This window comes from Nycticebus coucang, chromosome 7, assembly GCF_027406575.1.
Source record: "Nycticebus coucang isolate mNycCou1 chromosome 7, mNycCou1.pri, whole genome shotgun sequence".
Lineage (NCBI taxonomy): Eukaryota > Metazoa > Chordata > Mammalia > Primates > Lorisidae > Nycticebus > Nycticebus coucang.
In genome coordinates, this window is record NC_069786.1 from 27431838 (window position 1) to 27452160 (window position 20323).

Sequence of the window (20323 nt, forward strand, 5' to 3'; positions counted from 1 at the left end):
TATTGAAGTTAGGGTGGTATAAACTCACAGTAGTGGTATAATTACAAGATGTTAAATGTAATCTCCATGCTAACCACAAAGACAATAGCTAGAGAATATACACAGAAGAAAGAAGGGAACCAAAACAGTTTACTACAAAAACCCGACTAAACCCAAAAGACAGCAATGCAGGGAATAAGGATGAAAAGCTCTATGGCATATAGAAAACAAATAGCAAAATGCAAGAAATCCCTTCTTATTTGTAACTCTTTAAATGTAACTGGATGAAACTCTCCAATCAAAAGACAGATGTGGCTGGGTATGGTGGCTCATACCTATTACATTTCAAGGTGTTAAGTTAGATTATTGATTTCAGATCTTTCTTCCTTTTTTTTTTCAGAGACAGTTTCACTTTGTCTCCCTCGGTAGAGAGCTGTGGCGTCACACTCACAGCTACCTCCAACTCCTGGGCTTAGGTGATTCTCTTGCCTCCCAAGTAGCTGGGACTACAGGCGCCTGCCACAACGCCCGGCTATTTTTTGATGGGGGAAAGGACAGTCTTTTCAACAAATGCTGCTGGGGAAACGGAATATCCACATGTGATTAACTATGAAATAAATCAATGCTAAATGTAACAGCTGAAACTATAAAACTCTTAGAAGAAAATATAGGGGGGCTGGGGGCAGTGGCTCACATCTGTAATCCTAGCACTTTGGAAGGCTGAGGGGGGTGGATTACTTGAGCTCCAAAGTATGAGACCAGTCTAAGCAAGTGTGAGACCCTGTCGCTACTAAAACTAGAAAAAGCTAGCTGAGCATTATGATGGGCATCTGTAGTCCTAGCTATTGGGGAGGATGAGGCAAGAGGATCGCTTGAACTCAAGAATTTTCTTTTTGAGAGAGTCTCACTCTGTCACCTGGGTAGAGTGCCTTTGTGTCATAGCTCATAGCAACCTCAGACTGGGTTGAAGTGATCCTCTTGCCTCAGCCTCCCACGTAGCTGGGACTACAGGTCAATTACATAGTGACAGATAGTAGACTAGTGGTTACCCTGGGGAAGAAATTATTGTGTAATGAATACAAAGTTTCAGTATGGGATGATGAAAAAATTGTGGAGATGGATGGTGATGATTCTTACACAAAAATGTGAATATACTTAATGTGCTGAACTGTATACTTAAAAATGATTAAAATGGGCTCGGTGCTTGTAGCTCAAGGAGCTAAGGTGCCAGCCACATACACCAGAGCTGGCGGGTTTGAATCCAGCCCGGGCCTGCCAAACAATGACAACTACAACCAAAAAATAGCCAGGCATTGTGGCGGGCACCGGTAGTCCCAGCTACTTGGGAGGCTGAGGCAAGAGAATCACTTAAGCCCAGGATTTGGAGGTTGCTGTAAGCTATGATGCCATAGCACTCTACCCAGGGCGACAGCTTGAGACTCTGTCTCAAAAAAAAAGAAAAAAAAAAAAAAAGATTAAAATGATACATTTTATGTTAGATATATTTTGCCACAACAAAAATTATACATGTAGCTTGTGCTGTATTTCTGTTGGATGGCACTGCTCTAGAAAGTCAATATGTTTGAATTATAATTAGTGGTCATAATTCACAATTACCCTTTTAAAAAAACAGAAAAAAGAAAAAACTTTGGTAGGTTTTACAAAATAAGGTGATTGACCTCTACTCATGTACTGATGTGAAACCACACTGGAATACAGCACACTAAGGCATGGAGTTATTCTTACATGCTGTGCCAAGCACAGGGGACTCAAAGATGTATACTGGCTGCAGAAAGGGCAGACATTGATATCAGGTGGCAGATGGTTCTAATCCCCACGAGTTTAAGAACTAGCGAACACATTTTCAGGGTGCAGGGACAGGGTAACATTTGAGCAATGGTATATTATTAGGAACTGATGTGTCATTGTGCTACATAAGAAGGATAGCACACAGCAGTGAAATATGATGAAACATGAAATACCTATTCTTCATACCTCATGTTCTGCTGGAAGATGAAACTTTTGTCATCTCTCTGTCCCCTTACTCCCTCCTCCCTGAAGAAGGCAGAGAATTATCACATGGGTGAATTTAGGAGAAGCCATGGAAGATGAAAATGCCTGGCCCTTCTCTTTCTGATCAGCCTGTCTGATCAGACAGAGACACTGACCACTTTTATGTGCTCAGGACAGAGACCCTAAAGTTAGGCTTAGGGATCCTTCCCTCATTGTCCCCAAGGAGAAGCCAAGTGACTGTGGGGCTGGATATCAGGGTGAAGGGTGCTTGTCCTCCAGGATAGATACTCCTGCTTTCCTGCAAGGGGGATGTGCCAGGGTCCCAAGTGGACACAAAGACCCTTAGCTTTTTTTTTTTTTTTTTTTTTGTGTGACAAGTCTCATTTTGTTGCCCCTCGGTAGAGTGCTATGGTGTCTCAGCTCACAGCAACATCAAACTCTTGGGCTCAAGAGATTCTCTTGCCTGAGCCTCCCAAGTAGCTGGAACTACAGGCACCTGCCACAACACCTGGCTATTTTTAGAGATGGGGGGGTCTCACTCTGGCTCAGGCTGGTCTCGAACCTGTGAGATCAGCAATCCACCTGCCTTGATCTTCCAGAGTGCTAGGATTACAGGCGTGAGCCACTGCACCTGGCCCCCAAGTATTAGCATGACTGGGGCTGCAGATCCCTGATGTGATCTCCAGTCCTACATTAGGAACCTTGAAACTGACATTGTGAATCGCATCTGTCTACCTCCTGTGTCTCATTTCTCAACTAGCTCCCAGTTTAATGTGAGGAGAGAGGCATTGCTAAATATCTTCCCTACACTTCATAATAGCAGATTTTGACACAATAAGAATAACAGGATAGGAATGTTTCATATATGCTTCTTTAAATGTCCATTTGATGAAAGTCAAGACATAAGTTAAGCCATAGTTTTGTAAGGAAATATTATGTGGAAAGCAGGTAAAACATTTTGCAGAATTGCACAAATGGCTCTAAAACAGAAGTATAGCTATCCAGGAACCAGGCTATGCATGTGGCCTTTGTGTGTAAACTATATGTGCCAGTCACTTGCTAGGTTCAGGTACCATAAGAATGCTTTCTTTAACTCATTTTATAGGCTGAATCAAAAATGTTGGGATTTTTCTTAAACAGACTTTAGCTTCATTTGGATACAGGCATTTTGACATTCTGCAATCTACTGTTGACATCTGGTTGCAGGGAAGGCAGATGTGTAAGAACAGGACTGTGAAATACGAACACTTTGACAAATGTGGAATTATTAACACTATTTTTTAAGCTGTCCACAGGCCAGTTTCCAGAAAGTAGGTAGTATCTATTACTGGAAAGACCCTCGTCAGTGATTTGAGAGAACTAAGGGAGAAACTGCTGAGGCAAAGAAGCAGGTGTTGGAACCCAGAATTTTATTTTATTTATTTATTTATTTTTTGGGACAGAGTCTCATTATGTCGCCCTGGGTAGAGTGCCATGGCATCACAGCTCACAGCAACCTCAAACTCTTGGGCTTAAGCCATTCTCTTGCCTCAGCCTCCCAAGTACCTGGGACTACAGCACCCGCCACAACACCTGGCTATTTTTTTTTTTGTTGTTGTTGTTGAAGTTGTCATTGTTGTTTTTAGTTGGCCCAGGCAAGGTTTGAACTCATCAGACTTGGTGAAAGTGGCTCGTACCACTGACCTACAGGTGCCGTCCCAGAATGTATTTTAATAATACTGCCATTTCTCAATGATAAACATGAACACAACCAGGGTGGCAAAAACCCTTAATAATATAAAGAAATTGACAAGCTTGAGATGGGATGAGGCTTTTTCAGGTGGTTGGATATTCAAATAGTATATCAGTGCAGTGTGACTAGCTCATAATTTTCTAGTTCAAAAGAGTAAATGGTGGAATGAGATAGGCTAATAATATGCAACAGAAAACGAGATATTACCTCCACAATTTATTTTTGATGTTTGATATCCACGATCCTATATCCTGTAAGTAACAATCTTTCCATTTTACACTGAAAAGCTCAAGAGTATTGACTTCTTTGACATAGAATTCAAAGTGCCATAAACTTTTATTTCTAAATAAACCACATTTTAAATGTTTCATTCAAGAATCTGAAGAAGAGATTTATTAGCAAGATGTGTGGGCAGAAAATCCCTTTCCTATCCATAGTTAAGCAAATATAGAAGAGTATTCATTTGTCACAGGATAATCTCCCTAAGAAATGTACCTTAGGCTGTAATTAACACTGAGAGTGGGCTTCTTTAAAAATTCTGTATGATTTCTCCTTCCTGGCTTTGGAATTGGCTTTGTTAGTCATCAGACCGTGTCTTGGATCAATGTCACTCAGTAAGGGGAACAGGAAGGCTAGCCTGACACAATGTGCGCATAGTTTGGGTATGTGAACCTGCCCTGCATAGGTGTCCTTCCTGTTCCCCCCACAGTGGACACAAATCAGCTTTGCTCCCCAAGCTGACTAAGGGTACAGCCATATTTCTCAGCACGGGCATATTTACGTACAGTTCCATATTGTAAAATGGTTCATTCCTCAGCTACTACTTCATAGTTCTATTTCCTTTTTCAGAGCCTTTTTGTCTTTTCTCAGCCTAAACTGTAACTTTGAGTCTTTTTTCCTTCTTTTTTATTTTCATACACTTAGGGGGTACAAGGGCAGTTTTGTTACAAGGGTATATTGTGAAGTGGTAAACTCTGGGCTTTTAGTGTACCCATCACCCGAATACTGTGCATTGTACCAAATAGGTAATTTTTCATGCCCTGCCCCCCTCATGGTCCCACTTTTGGAGTCTTCAACAACTATTATTCCACTCTCTGCGTCCATGTATACCCATCATTTAGCTCTCACCCATAAGTGAGAATGTGTTATGTGACTTTTTGTTTGAGTTATTTTACTTGGGATAATGATCTCCAATCTCATCCATGTTGCTGCAAAAGACCTGACCTGAGACTTTTCAGAGCTGGGCCTGTCCTTCTTTACACTCACTTACACCCCCTTGTGTTTGTCACTTCATCCCCCTCTCCTGTTCTTCTCTGGGGGCCCCCTGCACTTCTTTCTGCACACTGGGTCCACTGCTTGCCCTGACACTTGGTCTCCTTCTGTTGTAACTTCTCATTTGCAATCCACAGAGGGCAGCTTTTCTTTCACACTGTGTCTCCCTAAGATGCAGTCTTGGCTATTAGATTAATCTCTATCTTTATTTTCAGTCCTGTAACTTTTCATCTCCATGTGCCCCGCAAGTAACGCAGATCAAACTATGGGAAGGCAGGTTGCAGAGCTCCAAGACAGGTCACAAAGGGAAGGGGATGAGACATTCATCGTGGCAAATGCTCATTGCCCCTATGGTGTTTTTAATTGGTCAGGATTTTGAAACCTGGCATAGAGAGACCATCTTCATGGATCATTTCACCTCAAACCACCATATGCTTATAACTGAGAATTTTCTCCTGAGAATTACCATCTAAGTTTGATCTGACGAGCAAGTTCTCCTCAAATCTGACCTACTTAGACCCCACTCTTGCTTGCTGATACCACATGCTGGAGGAAAGGCAGCATGCCTGGCTTCTTGGCTGTCAACCACGATGGATCCTAGATTACACTAGACATGAGGCAGAAAACTGCAAACAGTCTGAGCAGCAAAGCAGAAAGGAGGCCAAGGATTACCCACCCCCACTCATAAAACAAACAACACTATTTGGTCTCACATATTGAAATAGTTAGAAACTGAGTAACAACTGGAAAGAAAAATCCATGATTGTATACTCTTTCTAAAACAAGTTCTCTACACTATAAAATGCCAGCTACTAATTCAAATTAAAAAATGCTCAAACTGGGGCGGTGCCTGTGGCTCAGTGAGTAGGGCGCCAGCCCCATATACCGAGGGTGGCGGGTTCGGACCCAGCCCCGGCCAAAGTGCAACAGAAAAAAAAAAATAGCCGGGTGTTGTGGCGGGCACCTGTAGTCCCAGCTGCTTGGGAGGCTGAGGCAAGAGAATCGCGTAAGCCCAAGAGTTAGAGGTTGCTGTGAGCCGTGTGATGCCATGGCACTCTATCGAGGGCGGTAAAGTGAGACTCTGTCTCTACAAAAAAAAAAAAAAAGTGCTCAAACTAAGGATAGTATTTACAGAAAGGTCCCTTTTAGGAATGAATTCTTCCTTGCACTTGTTTTTAGCATAGTTCTGACTCATCACTTAAATGGTTCCTACATATTACAGGCTTAGGTCCTGGGTTCGTTTCATCGCCACTCTTTGTTCTTCTTAATGTCAATAACATTTTTTTTTTTAATTTCAGGTTAATGTGAGGGTTTAAATAATTAGTTTATAATGTTTGCATTTGTTAGGTACAGTCTCTCTTGTAGTTGTGTCCCACACCCAAGATGTATTGCCATATACCCTGACATCATGCCCATTAAGTGGGAGTACACCAATACCCCTCCCACCTCTACTTTCTTTCCTCCCTGGTTCCTGCTACCCCCAGCTTCAAGTGAATTGAGTTTTTCTTATTTGGGTATGTATTAGGTTGTCTATTGGCTTCATATTAGTTAAATTACATTTTTATCATTGTATTTTAAACATATATAACCAGCTGATTATACTTTCTAGTTGTTTTATCATCATTACTTTTTAAAAAAGAAATATCAAAAATTTACCTTGAATAAGACAGAGTTTAAAAAACAGAAAATGAGGGCAGCACCTTTGGCTCAAAGGAGTAGGGCACTGGCCCCATATGCCAGAGGTGGCAGGTTCAAACCCAGCCCTGGCCAAAACAAACAAACAAACAAACAAACAAAAAAACCAGAAAATGAGAACTGGGATACCAAGATTATTTTGACAGTAAGCCTGGATTTATGCATTTAAAAAAAAAAAACCCTAAAAAATGAAGCTTAAGTGGCTTACATTTTATGTTTTCAGTGGTTAATAGTTTAATAATTACTTTACCCAGAATTCCCAAATTGTCCACAAATACCACAGGCATAATTAGCTCACTGACAAAAGGATCTTTTTGATAAAAATGACTGGCTAAGAAATAAAGGAATAAAGTCAACTCTCAAAATGTGTACCCCAAACTCATTCTGGAGGCATTTAGCCCTCTTGAATCCTAACCAGGCTAGACATGCTTGGCCCAAAATTCCTGCATAATGATGATTTGCCTCTGAAATTTCTCATGAGATTTTATAGTGTTCCACTTCTCCTCTGGCAGTCCAGAACCAACAATCCAGAAAACCATTTTTCAGGTAAGTAGGGTATATTTTGAAACATAGTCTGTGCATAATACAGTGATTAAGGCATTTTAGGGGGAAATGAAAGTTTAACAAAACCTTTCTGAAAACATAATTGAGAGTCTGCATGAAATCAGAAGACCGTACACACATTCAGTATCCTATCTCAGTTTCTGTGAAGTACTTTCAAAAGGTATTTAACACTGAAAGTACTTAGTATAAAATCAGAATTTGAATCCTTGACTTTTGCTCTGAAAATTTTTACTCAATATTTTAAACATGGAAAAAAATTGTGTTCAATTCTTTCACATGTTTACTGTTTGTCATCCATCCATATATATATTTTTAATTCATATATTTTTCTACTTTACTTCTTTATTAAAAATTGTGTGATGTCTGATCCATACTTTGATGCTAGAGATTGTCTTCTCACCTGGCTTCTTTCCTTGGCTTGTCTGGCAGTTCTCTGAAAGTTAAAAAAATATACATGAGTGCACATCAGGAAAAAAAGCACTAGCTACACAAGCTTAAGAACTCTTTGTATGGGGCGGTGCCTGTGGCTCAGTCGGTAAGGCGCCGGCCCTATATACCGAGGGTGGCGGGTTTAAACCCGGCCCCGGCTGAACTGCAACGAAAAAATAGCTGGGTGCTGTGGCGGGCGCCTGTAGTCCCAGCTACTCGGGAGGCTGAGGCAAGAGAATCGCTTAAGCCCAGGAGTTGGAGGTTGCTGTGAGCGGTGTGATGCCACGGCACTCTACCGAGGGCCATAAAGTGAGACTCTGTCTCTACAAAAAAAAAAAAGAACTCTTTGTATTGTTAGTCTGGAAATATCTACATTGTTACTATACCCATTTACCAGAGCTTGGCCACCAGGGGAGGTCCCAACTACAAGGCAGAATACTTCAATAGCTGTGGAAAGTGACCTGAGGTCCTAGGTTCACTAGGACTACACCGGGAGGAGAAAACATAAAAATTTGGGGGGATTATCTTGCTACCAGGTGAGAACCAGAATCCCTCATTTGGGGATTAGGGAAGGCCATGATTCTCATGCAGTGGGTGCTCATAAGGCATCTTGGGATTTCCCAGTGTGCACTGGATCGAAAGCCCATTCTGGGCCCAGAAACCATCCCCAACTAAATAGACAAGTAGATACAGAAAATAAAATGAGACCAAGTGGATACAGAAAATAAAACAAGATACACCAGGATGGGACTCTTTTGTTAATGCCTTAAATAAAAGTTTTCAGGAGATTCTGAAAAAGGATTATAGAAAGGGATGCATTTTCTTTGGCTATTTCTTAATTCTTGTATATGTCTTGAATTTATTAATTATTTGCACAGCTGAGAAACAAGATGATTTTTCTCTCAACTGAAGTCCACGTGTATGTGAGGTGATCCAGATGGAAACAGCTGAGAGAAAAAAGAGGGCTAAAACTAAAACAAAGACAAAAAAAAAAAAAACCACACAAAAAAACCCTACATGGCTTGGCACCTGTAGCTCAGTGGTTACGGCACCGGCCACGTACTCTGGGGGTGGCGGGTTCGAACCTAGCCTGGGCCTGCCAAACAATAATGACAACTACAACAACAACAAAAAGCCAGGCATTATGGTGGGAGCCTGTAGTCCCAGCTACCTGGGAGGCTGAGGCAAGAGAATGGCTTAAACCCAAAAGAATCGCTTAAACCCAAGAGTTTGAGATTGCTGTGAGCTGTGATGCCAGAGTACTCTACTGAGGGCAATATAGTGAAACTCTGCTTCAAAAACAAACAAACAAACAAACAAACAAACCAAAAAACCCGGATGCTCTCTCTTTGCCGCATCTCTGGGAGAATGAAGACCATTCTCAGCAATCAGATTGTCGACATTCCAGAAAATGTCGACATCACTCTGAAAGGACGCATAGTTATTGTGAAGGGTCCCAGAGGAACCCTGTGGAGAGACTTCAACCACATCAATGTGGAACTCAGTCTCCTTGGAAAGAAAGAGAAGAGGCTCCGGGTTGACAAATGGAACTGGCTACTGTTTGCACTATTTGTAGTCATGTACAGAACATGATCAAGGGTGTTACACTGGGCTTCCGTTACAAGATGAGGTCTGGGTATGCTCACTTCCCCATCAACGTTGTTATCCAGGAGAATGGGTCTGTTGTGGAAATAAGAAATTTCTTGGGTGAAAAATATATCCGCTGGGTTCGGATGAGGGCAGGTGTTGCTTGTTCGGTATTTCAAGCCCAGAAAGATGAGTTAATCCTCGAAGGAAACGACATTGAGCTTGTTTCAAATTCAGCTGCTTTGATTCAGCAAGCCACAACAGTTAAAAACAAGGATATCAGAAAATTTTTTGGATGGTTATTTATGTCTCTGAAAAAGGAATAGTTCAGCAGGCTGATGAATAAGATCTAAGAGTTGCCCAGCTATAGCAAGATACCACATGATATTCCTTAAGATCTCTTTATAATTTTAGCAATGCAATAAAAGATTCATTAATTTGAAAAACAAAAACAAAAACCCTGCCTAAACAACATAATCCCATTTATGTAAAAATGTTTGCAAAGTAATCTAAAATATTAAAAGAAGGCTAAAGAGCTCATATAATATGAACATTGACAAAGGATCTAAGTAGTTCTCTAAAGTGTAAACATAGGCTCAGCGCCCATAGCTCAGTGAGTAGGGCATTGGCCACATACACGGAAGCTAGTGGGTTCAAGCCTGGCCTGGGGCCTGCTAAACAACAATGACAACTGCAACCAAAAAATAGCCGGGCATTGTGGCACGTGCCTATAGTCCCAGCTACTCGGGAGGCTGAGGCAAGATGATCACATGAGCCCAAGAGTTGGAGGTTGCTGTGAGCTGTGGTGCCACCTCACTCTACTGAGGGTGACAACTTGAGACTCTGTCTCAAAAAAAACAAAACAAAAAATCAGTGTCTTTAGTAAACAAACCAACAGAAGCCCATTCTTCTACCCTATCAGTATCCACTGGTGCAGTTAATTGGCCCTTGGTTCACTGGTGGGTTTGGGGGGGACATAAATGAGTAAACTCCTTTGGAAAACAGGTTGGTGATCAATTCCAATGCTGTCAAAATTATCCAAATACTGGGCGGCGCCTGTGGCTCAAAGGACTAGGGTGCTGGCGCCATATGCTGAAGGTGGTAGGTTCAAACCCATCCCAGGCCAAAACTGCAAAAAAAAAAAAAAAAATCCAAATACTTTGACTCTGTAATTTTACATCTGAGAATATATCTTTTTTTTTTTCTGAGACAGAGTCTCACTATGTTGACCTTGGTAGAGTGCCATAGCATCACAGCTCACAGCAACCTCCAATTCTTGGGCTTAAGCAATTCTCTTGCCTCAGCCTCCTGAATAGCTGGGTCTACAGGTGTGTAATGCAATCTTTGCATGTTGAGTTGACTTGGTCCTAGCAATAAATTATCAAGGTCCTCAGATATTTCAGGACACCCTTAGCCATATGCAGATATATGTCAATGCTCTACTCTAATTCACCAATCTTCCAGTTTGAGGGTCTGATCTCTTTAAGACTGTACAATACCTAAACTGTATTTATTTTATTTTTTCTTAGAGGGTGGTGAAAATGTCTTGGTCCCAGAATGAATCAAAAGCTTCTCTTGCGTCTGTGACTGAGACCTTACATAGGAAAGGCAAGTGATGAATAAAATGCTCTCAAATCTCAGATCTTGGATAGAGATTCATCTACATAATCATCCATAACTGTATAGACAATTTCCCATCCTCGTAATGGAGGCAAAGCTGCTTGTGAGCATCACTGACCTCTCTGTGACAGACTGTGCAGAGAGTCTGCAGGTTATCCAGGGAGCACTGTCCCCCTCCCTTGTACACTGGATTGATGTGATCCACCTGCCAGAAATGTCCTTCTCCTGGTTTTCTTATCATTTCATTTAGCTGCAGTAAGAACGCAAGATTAGCAATTTTAAACATACGCTGTGGGAATTATTGGTTTTGCACTGTACAGTCATGTTTATACAACAAAATCACAGGGAAAAATACATTAGGATGGCTTCACCTAGCTTTTACTGTGAGTAGAAAAACCCTCTAGGTTAGCAATTTGAAAGCAATAAAATGTGTTTCTGAAGACTTTTTTTTCCCTCATCTAATCTATTTTGAAAAAATTACAAGCCAGTATAAAAGACCAAAACTTCTGACAGATTGGGAACAATTGTATGTTTGTACCTTTGAGTTCATTTACATATTCACTAAACCAAAACTGAGAAAAGAAGAACAGATTATAAATTAAAAATTTCTTAATATTTCTGACTCAAAAAGCCTTTAATTATTGACCTAAATGTATATGTTACTCTATCAATGGCAGTTTAGTATAACAGCTACTATTATATATCATAATTTTGCAATAGAGAACTTTCCAAATTACACAGATTAGGATGAGATTTCTCTAAATCTCTATAATTTGCGTATTAGGAATAAACAAAGATATTCATTTTAAACCGACACTATTTAGGACAGTCCATACACACATACTTTATATTTAGCCAATGATGACTTACATTAAAATGAGATGTATTTTAACATTTTACCTGCGGTAGAGTTTTACTTACTCATACCATGGCAGTGCAGTTGTTCAAATGTCACAAAGATGAGTATGACACTTGTTTTTATTTCCTTGGTCTTAAACAAGGAAGAAATTATTATCAACTTCATGGACGTTGGCCATGAATATTTCTAAAACACTCTTAAGAAAATTTGTCAGGCACAATGATGTGATCAACAGTGCTGGCCTGTGAGGAGCCAGCCCCAAAAGCCAGCAAGTTGGAGCAGAAAACTGTCCACCTAACCTTTGTGACTGTTGCTTTACTTTCTTTTTTTTTTTTTTTTTTTTGTAGAGACAGAGTCTCACTTTATGGCCCTCAGTAGAGTGCCGTGGCCTCACACAGCTCACAACAACCTCCAACTCCTGGGCTTAAGCGATTCTCTTGCCTCAGCCTCCCGAGCAGCTAGGATTACAGGCGCCCGCCACAACGCCCGGCTATTTTTTGGTTGCAGTTTGGCCGGGGCCGGGTTTGAACCCGCCACCCTCAGTATATGGGGCCGGCGCCTTACCAACTGAGCCATAGGAGCCGCCCTGTTGCTTTACTTTCTTTGCTGAACTTCCCAACTTCCATTAGAAGATATACATATATTGAATTTTGTTTTTGAATTTGACATCATTAGAAGCCACTACAAATGGCAGTTGTGTGCATCAAGCAAATGGCACATTCTTAGGAAAAAAATCCCAGTTTGGTTCTGCCTTTTATAACCAGTTTTTTCTCTCTGAGCAGCCTTCACGCTGACAAACTCAACTATCCAGAAAGCACTTCTTTTGTTTTTCTTAGCAATTGCATAACAAACAGTGTGGCCACTTTTCAATACCCTAAACTCACTTCTTGAAATAATCATCCCTCTTTGATGGGTCCTCTCTAATCTGAGCACTGTAATGCTCCTTATCATAGAATACTTGTGTTTTTGATGGCTACTGTGTTACTTCTGCATTCCTACACAGGTTGCTTTCAGGATGACCTTGAGTCATTTCACCATGTGCCTTCTGGAAGCCTTCACCCTGAGGCAGCAGTGACTGGAGTCTGACTGACATCCCTGGGATGAATACAACATGTCCCTGACCAATTAGAACAAAGATCTTTCAGGAACTGTAGATATCATTAGAGAAATAGCATATTTCCCTAGCTCTCAAAAGCGTGCTAATTCATCTTTGCAGAGATACATATTAATTAATTCTATCATAATTCAGCAATACTTTACTAGGTATATAAAAATAAGTTGTCTAATTAGTAGGAATTCATTTGAATTTTAGCTGGTGGAGAGTAACTCAGGAATGACTTTTTTAAATTATGCACACTACAAAATTATACATTTGGCTTTAGTTTGAAATGCAAAATTTTTTAGATAATAAGATTAGAAATCTGAATTTTGGGAATTAAAGTGAATATTTATGATAGTGTGCTATAAGTACTATTTTGTCATACATATATATGTATTCACTGTAATAAAATCTATTTTTGGAGTTATCTGTTTCCCCTTGTCAGTCAATAGTAACATCATAAACATTGGAACTACCAGACCTCTTGGTGTACTGTACCACATTTAAGACTGTTTTCCAAAATAACTGAATTGGAATCTAATTAAGCCTCTAGATTTTATAATCATTATTCAAGAAACTGGAGGAATAGAAGAGCATGTTAAATAACACCATAAGGATACAAAGAGAAAAATCCAGAATGTAAAAAAAGCTATATGCAAATGATCCAGTTTCTTAATCAATTATGTCAAAAAAGGGATGTGATCACTGGCTTATTGTACCCTCAAGGAATCCCCAACAATAAAAAAAAAAAAAGGGATGTGAAGCATAAGAGGCATTGTGATCAAATGCAATATGTGGGTCATATTTTGACCCTAATTTGAATAAAGCAACTGAAAAATAATTTTTTTTTTTTGAGACAGAGCCTCAAGCTGTTGCCCTGGGTAGAGTGCTGTGGCATCACAGCTCCAACTCCTGGGCTTAAGCGATTCTCTTGCCTCCACCTCCCAAGTAGCTGAGACTACAGGTGCCCGCCACTTTGCCCAGCTATCTTTTGGTTGCAGCCGTTATTGTTGTTTGGCGGGCTCGGGCTGGATTCAAACCCACCAGCTCAGGTGTATGTGGCTGGCACCTTAGCTGTCTGAGCCACAGGTGCCGAGCCTGAAAAAAATATTTTTGAGACAATCTGAGAAACCAAACATGCACTTATAATTTAGGAATTGTAATTGTGTTAGGCATGACAGCTCATATTGGGATTATATTTGGAAGGAAGGAAAGAAGGAGAAGGAAAGAAGAAAAGAAGGAAGGAAGGAAATAAGTTTTTAGCTGTAAGAAACATATAATGTGGCTTGGCACCTGTAGTTCAGTGGCTAGGGCGCCAGCCATATGCACCAGGGCTGGCAGGTTTGAACCCGGCCTGGGCCTGCCAAATAACAATGACAACTACAAAAAAAAAAAAAAATAGCCAGGTGTTTTGGTGGGCACCTGTAGTCCCAGATACTTGGGAGGCTGAGGAGAGAGAAAGAGGCTTAAGCCCTAGAGTTTGAGGTTGCTATGAGCTGTGACACCACAGCACTCTATCAAGGGTGACATAGTGAGACTCTGGAAAAAAAAAAGAAAAAGAAACATATAATGAAAGTATTTAAGATAAAAATGAAATGTCTGGAATATGAATTTTGTCTTTAAAAATAACCCAAGTGCCCATCAACTCATGAATGGATAATGTTGCATGAGGGATTATGGGGTGGCTGTCGTCATAGGTGTAGGCCCGCTACTGAAATGGTATGAAAGCAAGAAATGGCTACAAGCTCATAGTGGCAAGTAGCGATATTCTTTATTTCCAGCCAGCTTAAATAGCCAGCTAGTCACGCACACACTGTTGATCACAAAGCACTTTACATGATATATTGTAAAACTTGATTAACCTTTTCTTGGTGCTTGCCAATCTACTGATTAACTGATATACATTTTTCTAACCCAAAAATAACTATCACATGAGACATACGTCAGCTGCTTTGCTCATGAGCCTATAAGTCACAAGACCACAATAAAGAAAGAGTAGATTGTTCTCTTAAATCTCTGGAAACCCATAACGACCTGAGGGGCAGAAACTTAGTATCTCTCTTAACCATGGTCTGGAGGCCATTCAGCTTATTGATTACATGACTTGCATGCATCAGCCTCTGGGCTGTATCTCTGGGAGTAGAGTTTTCTGCTACAAAGCCCCTGGGCTTAACAGCCATGTAGTTGTGTCACTGAGGTTGGGCTTCTAACTCCACGCCTCAGGCTTAGCAACTCTGTTTACCGAGGCAGCCAGGCCTGCAACGAAACCTTTTTGTCAGTGAGAAATTGAAACTGCTTTTCTCAGGCAGCTTGAGCACAGAGCATATAGGCTTTTAGCCTATAGGATAAATAAACTATTGTATATGTATACCATGGAATACTATTCAGCATAAATTAAGATGGAGACTTTACATTTTTTTTGTATTTACCTGGAAGGATTTAGAGAACAACCTCCTAAGCAAAGTATTACAAAAATGGTAGAGCAAGCATCCAATGTACTCAATACTAATATGAAACCAGCTAATGAACAACTGCATACCCATGTGAGAGAAAAATACAATTAAGTTCAAGAAGGGGGTAAGGGGACTTGATAAGCTCTTAACCCAATAGGCATCATGTAGGGGTATACGGCACACCTCTTGGGTGAAGGGCTCAGCCACAACTTGGACTTTACCTAACAAACGCAATCAGTGTAACCTAATTGTATGTACACTTACATTATCTGAAATTAAAAAAAAAATTTCTAGGAGAGAATATGAAATGAGTCAAAGGACAAATGAAAACAAATAGCTAAAAGATGAAAAATGTTAAAACTGGGTGATGGGTATACGGGTTCATTATTTTCTCTACTTTTTTTTTCAGTTTTTGGCCAGGGCTGGGTTTGAACCTGCTACCTCCAGGTATACGGAGCCAGTGTCCTACTCCTTGAGCCACAGGCGCTGCCCTATTTTCTCTACTTTTGCACACATACATATATTTGAAAATTACCATGTTAAAAAGTTAAAAAAAATAAAGTTAGTGAATCAATATTCATCATTCAGTACAATGCTGCCTTTTACCTATCATATGATTGTAATTTACCTGTTCTAATGGGAGCTTTGTAGTCCAGGTAGCATCCAGAAGATTCTTCCTCTGACTTATAGGGGCATCTCTCATACGTAAAAAGAGTTCCTGTGCATTCAACTTACAGAGCTGACATACCCCACGTTCAGTTTCAAATACTTTGGCTCGCAGGTAACTGTTATTAGATTGAATCCAAAACTCCTCCTGACATTTCAGAGAGCAAAACCGTGAATCCCAAGCATTCGCTTTATATGCTTTCTTGGTTTGGCAAGAGGGTTGCTGACAGCAAAGGCAAAGTGGATTTCCTTCATTATCCATAGCTTGCAAATAGCCTTTGGATGAGAAAGGCTTCACAGTGAGATCAGCTTGGGCTATGCAGGGATTTAGAAATGGGACACAGGCTCCATCTTCAAAAAACTTTCTATAATTGAACAAAACATTGAATAGGTAACTAATGAATGATCATTCTAAAATTCTATTACTCTAAAATTAATAGCCATTGCTTCAAAAAAAGGCCATCAAAGTTTCTGTATTGATAAATAGTAAACACAGATCACAGTATAGAAATGAAATAGCTATAGTCAACACTCTATATTACATGTCAATAAAGAAAAGTAGTTAAAGGAATTAATTATAATACAAATATGCTGTCTCTCATGGAAATTTAGATGCTTTCATGTTAAACAATCAGATTTTGAGACATCTGGACCACTCTCCTCCAGCCTCTGTTGGCTAACAGGGAACAGGGAGTCTTTACAGCCACAGATTGACAGAGCGCAGGCGCTAACAAAAGACTTCCTCAATGTTGTGTCTCCTACAGGTAAACTCAGAGCTGAATGAATTAAAATTAGAGACCAAACATTACAGGATATGTGCTCAATTTGTTTAGAACAAAAGAAAATCTTACACTACATGGTTATGTTGACAAGTCTTGCAGGGAAAGTAGTTAACAGCTACTTTGCTTGTTTTCTATGGCTATTTGTTAGAAATATTAAAAGATTTCTTATGATAGAAAGAGCTCAAAACTGGGGATCAGAGCTGAGACTTGACCTCAGGTTTCCTGGCATCTCCCACTAAACCCTAGAGTAGGTTTCTTGGTTCTTACGCTGGGAAAGGACAGGTTAATATAAAACCCCAAGTAAAGATTTTTTTTTTAAATTGAGACAGAATCTTACTTGGTCGCCCTCTGTAGAGTATGGTGACGTCACAGCTCACAGCAACCTCAAACTCTTAGGTTCAAGTGATTCTCTTGTCTCAGCCTCCCAAGTAGCTGGGACTACAGGCACCTGCTAAAACGCCCACCTATTATTTTTTTTTTGTTGCAGTTTGGCTGGGGCTGGGTCTCAACCCGCCACCCTCGGCATATGGGGCCGGTGCCCCACTCACTGAGCCACAGGCACGGCCCTACGCCCACCTATTATTTGTTGTTGTTGTTATTTATTTGTTTAGGAGGCCCAGGCTGGGTTCGAACTCACCAGCCCTGGTACATGTGGTTGACGCCCTAACCAATGAGCTATGGGTGCCGAGCCCCCAAGTATAGATTGGTGGCAACCCTGCTAGAGTCACACACTTCATTAAGCCAGCAGGTCACTTAGTTCCTTCCTTATCTCTAATTTCTAAGATTGAGAGCATCGTGTGCCTCAAAGGGCTGCTTGGAAGACTAAACAGCTACCATATAGTGAATGCTCTTTGCTCTTAACCTCCAATATGGCCATACACAGGTGAGACATTATTATAAAAATTAATACATAAATTTAAAGGAGTAGTCTTAGTACATACGCATGTACTACTGTGCCCTAGTAGCAGGAGAACCTTACTTTGTGAAATGATCTCGTGGCCTGGACTCCTTTGTGATAAGACGAAGATGGCCCCCAGCATTCTTCACCTTGTCCGTTGAGGCTACAGCAACATCTTCTTTAGTTATGTATCTAAAATAATAACATATTGAATAGATCCCCTCTCTCTCATATAAGAGTTTCTCTATTTCATGTTCACTTTCATTGCTCCTTGCAAAAGCAATAGGAGAAAAAGCAAGACATGATTCTATTGTGATAATACTAAAGTTAGAAAATAGAATTTTCTGCCTTTACATTGGTATATATTACATGGAAAATATATCTTCTTGTTCCAAATTAGATTTTTCAAGATCTATTTTTCTAAGAAATTCAAGAGTTGCTCAATATCCTTTGGACCAATTTTCATTTAGGAGAAGAAAGCTGTAGGTATAAGAATAAGAAATTATCAAATACATGCACAACTGACAATCTTAAGGAAACTGTGTAGAAAATCGCCAACTACATTTTTAGCACTCTTGAAATCACCTTCATCAGTTATAATAGTGCATCAGTTTATTTGGGTGAAGTGATTCTCTTTTCAGATAACCAGGTTCAATCACATCTTCTCTAATCTCAAGGTTGTTCCCATTATTATAAGCCTATACAGGGTTTATGGAATCATTCACTGAAAGAAAGCCACACTTGATGTGGGACTGAGAACCTCTTACACCACACTAACAATGCCATATGATGGTTTAGGGACTGGGAGTAAAGAGGAAAGTTATTACATTTAAAGGTGACGGGGGAATTTAAGTGGTAAAATATAAGTATCCAATTAATTCCTAATTAATTCTAATTAATTGGCCTATCTCTCTCATAGTTTACACCCGTTGTAGCTGTTTTGGAATTAAATATGAGTTTCTTCATATTTCTGAGTATTTCTTCATTTGATAGCTTGACATTAAAATTAAAGTACAATCAAAATGAAATTGTACAATTGCAGGTAAAATATGCTTCTATGTTATTTTTTTATTTTTTATTTTTTTTTTTGGTAGAGACAGAGTCTCACTGTACTGCCCTCGGGTAGAGTGCCGTGGCGTCACACAGCTCACAGCAACCTCTAACTCTTGGGCTTACGCGATTCTCTTGCCTCAGCCTCCCGAGCAGCTGGGACTACAGGCGCCCGCCACAACACCCGGCTATTTTTTTTTTGTTGTTGCAGTTTGGCCAGGGCTGGGTTTGAACCTGCCACCCTCGGCATATGGGGCTGGCGCCCTACTCACTGAGCCACAGGCGCTGCCCATATTTTTTTAAATTTATTGCTTCTATGTTATTACGGTACATTTAATCATAAAGAGATTTCCTTCTTTTTATAAGATATTTTATTAATTTGATTAGGTAATACATGCAGATAGTTCCAAATTCAAAAGGCAAACAACAGCATCTATGGTGAAGAGTTAGTTTCCCTCCCATTCCCATTCCTCTTTTGTCTCTCCCCACAAGCTACCTCTGTTGCTAGTTTTTTATATAGCCTATTAGAAACAGTTTATTTTTTTCTGGGTATAGGTGTATATATTTCATTTATTTTTACATTCGTATTGACATGTAATTCATATACCACAAAATTCACTAATTTAAACTTTATAATTCAATGCATTTTAATATATTCACAAGGTTGTGCAACCATCACCACTAATTCCAGAACACTTTTATCACCCTCAAAAATAATAATACATCTATTAGCATTCACTCCTATTATACTATTTTTAGAAATAAATGATAGCGGCTTGGCGCTTGTAGCACGGTGGTTATGGCACCAGCCACATGCACTAAGGCTTTGAACCCAGCCCGGGCCAGCTAAACAACAATGACAACTGCAACAAAAAACAGCCGGGTGTTTCGGCAAGTGCCGGTAATTCCAGCTACTTGGGAGGCTGAAGCAAGAGAAATGCTTAAGCCCAAGAGTTTGAGGTTGCTGTGAGCTGTGATGCCACAGCACTCTACTGAGGGTGACATGGTGAGACTCTATCTCAAAAAAAAAAAAAAGAAAGAAAGAAAGAAAGAAATGATAGCATTGCATATACACTAATCTCCTCCCTACTCTTCTTACCTAAACATACCTCTCAGAGATCTTTCTATTTTTGGATACATAGAACTTCCCTATTCATTTTAATGGTTCCATGTTATTCCATTATTTGGATAAACCATACATCCAACCAGTCTCTGATTAACAGTCTCTGATTGTTTTCAGTCTTTGTTATCAGAAACAATGCTGAAATAGATATCCTTATACATGATATTTCCTACACAAAAAGTATATGTAGAATAAATTTCCAGAAGTAGAATTCCTGTGTCAAAGGTCTTGGGTGCTTTAAATCTGGGTAGATTTTGATAAATTCCTGTCTTTTAAAGTTGCACTAGTGTAGCTCTCCACTAGCAATGGATGAGAGCATCTATTTCTTCACACTTTTACTAGCACAATGTCTTAAAAAAAAAATCTGCTAATAGTGATAGTATCTCAGAATTAAATTTGCATTTCTCTTATTAAAACGAAAGGTGAATATCTTTTTATATGTTTGCATTTCCATTTGTGTGTTTTTCTTAAAGCAAAAAAAGTTAAATAATAGTGAATTCTT

The 20323-nt window shown here is 39.9% G+C and overlaps 1 protein-coding gene and 1 pseudogene across 4 annotated transcripts in view; one reads left to right on the forward strand and one right to left on the reverse strand.

Moving 5' to 3' along the window:
- Nucleotides 1-7170: 7170 nt before the first annotated feature.
- Nucleotides 7171-20323, reverse strand: part of ZRANB3 (zinc finger RANBP2-type containing 3) — a 368725-nt gene continuing 355572 nt past the window's right edge. For 3 of the 4 annotated variants that reach the window (XM_053596787.1, XM_053596786.1, XM_053596789.1), the window contains 4 exons: nt 17730-17840; nt 15931-16333; nt 11010-11141; nt 7171-7688 (listed from right to left, as the gene is read on the reverse strand). In XM_053596787.1, the coding sequence (XP_053452762.1) occupies nt 7590-7688; nt 11010-11141; nt 15931-16333; nt 17730-17840 (745 nt within the window). In that variant the 3' untranslated portion in view covers nt 7171-7589. Of the gene's footprint in view, nt 7689-11009; nt 11142-15930; nt 16334-17724; nt 17841-20323 lie in introns of those variants that run through there. The other variant, XM_053596788.1, reaches the window with a different exon arrangement.
- On the forward strand, nt 8981-9617 carry LOC128589912 (60S ribosomal protein L9-like; annotated as a pseudogene).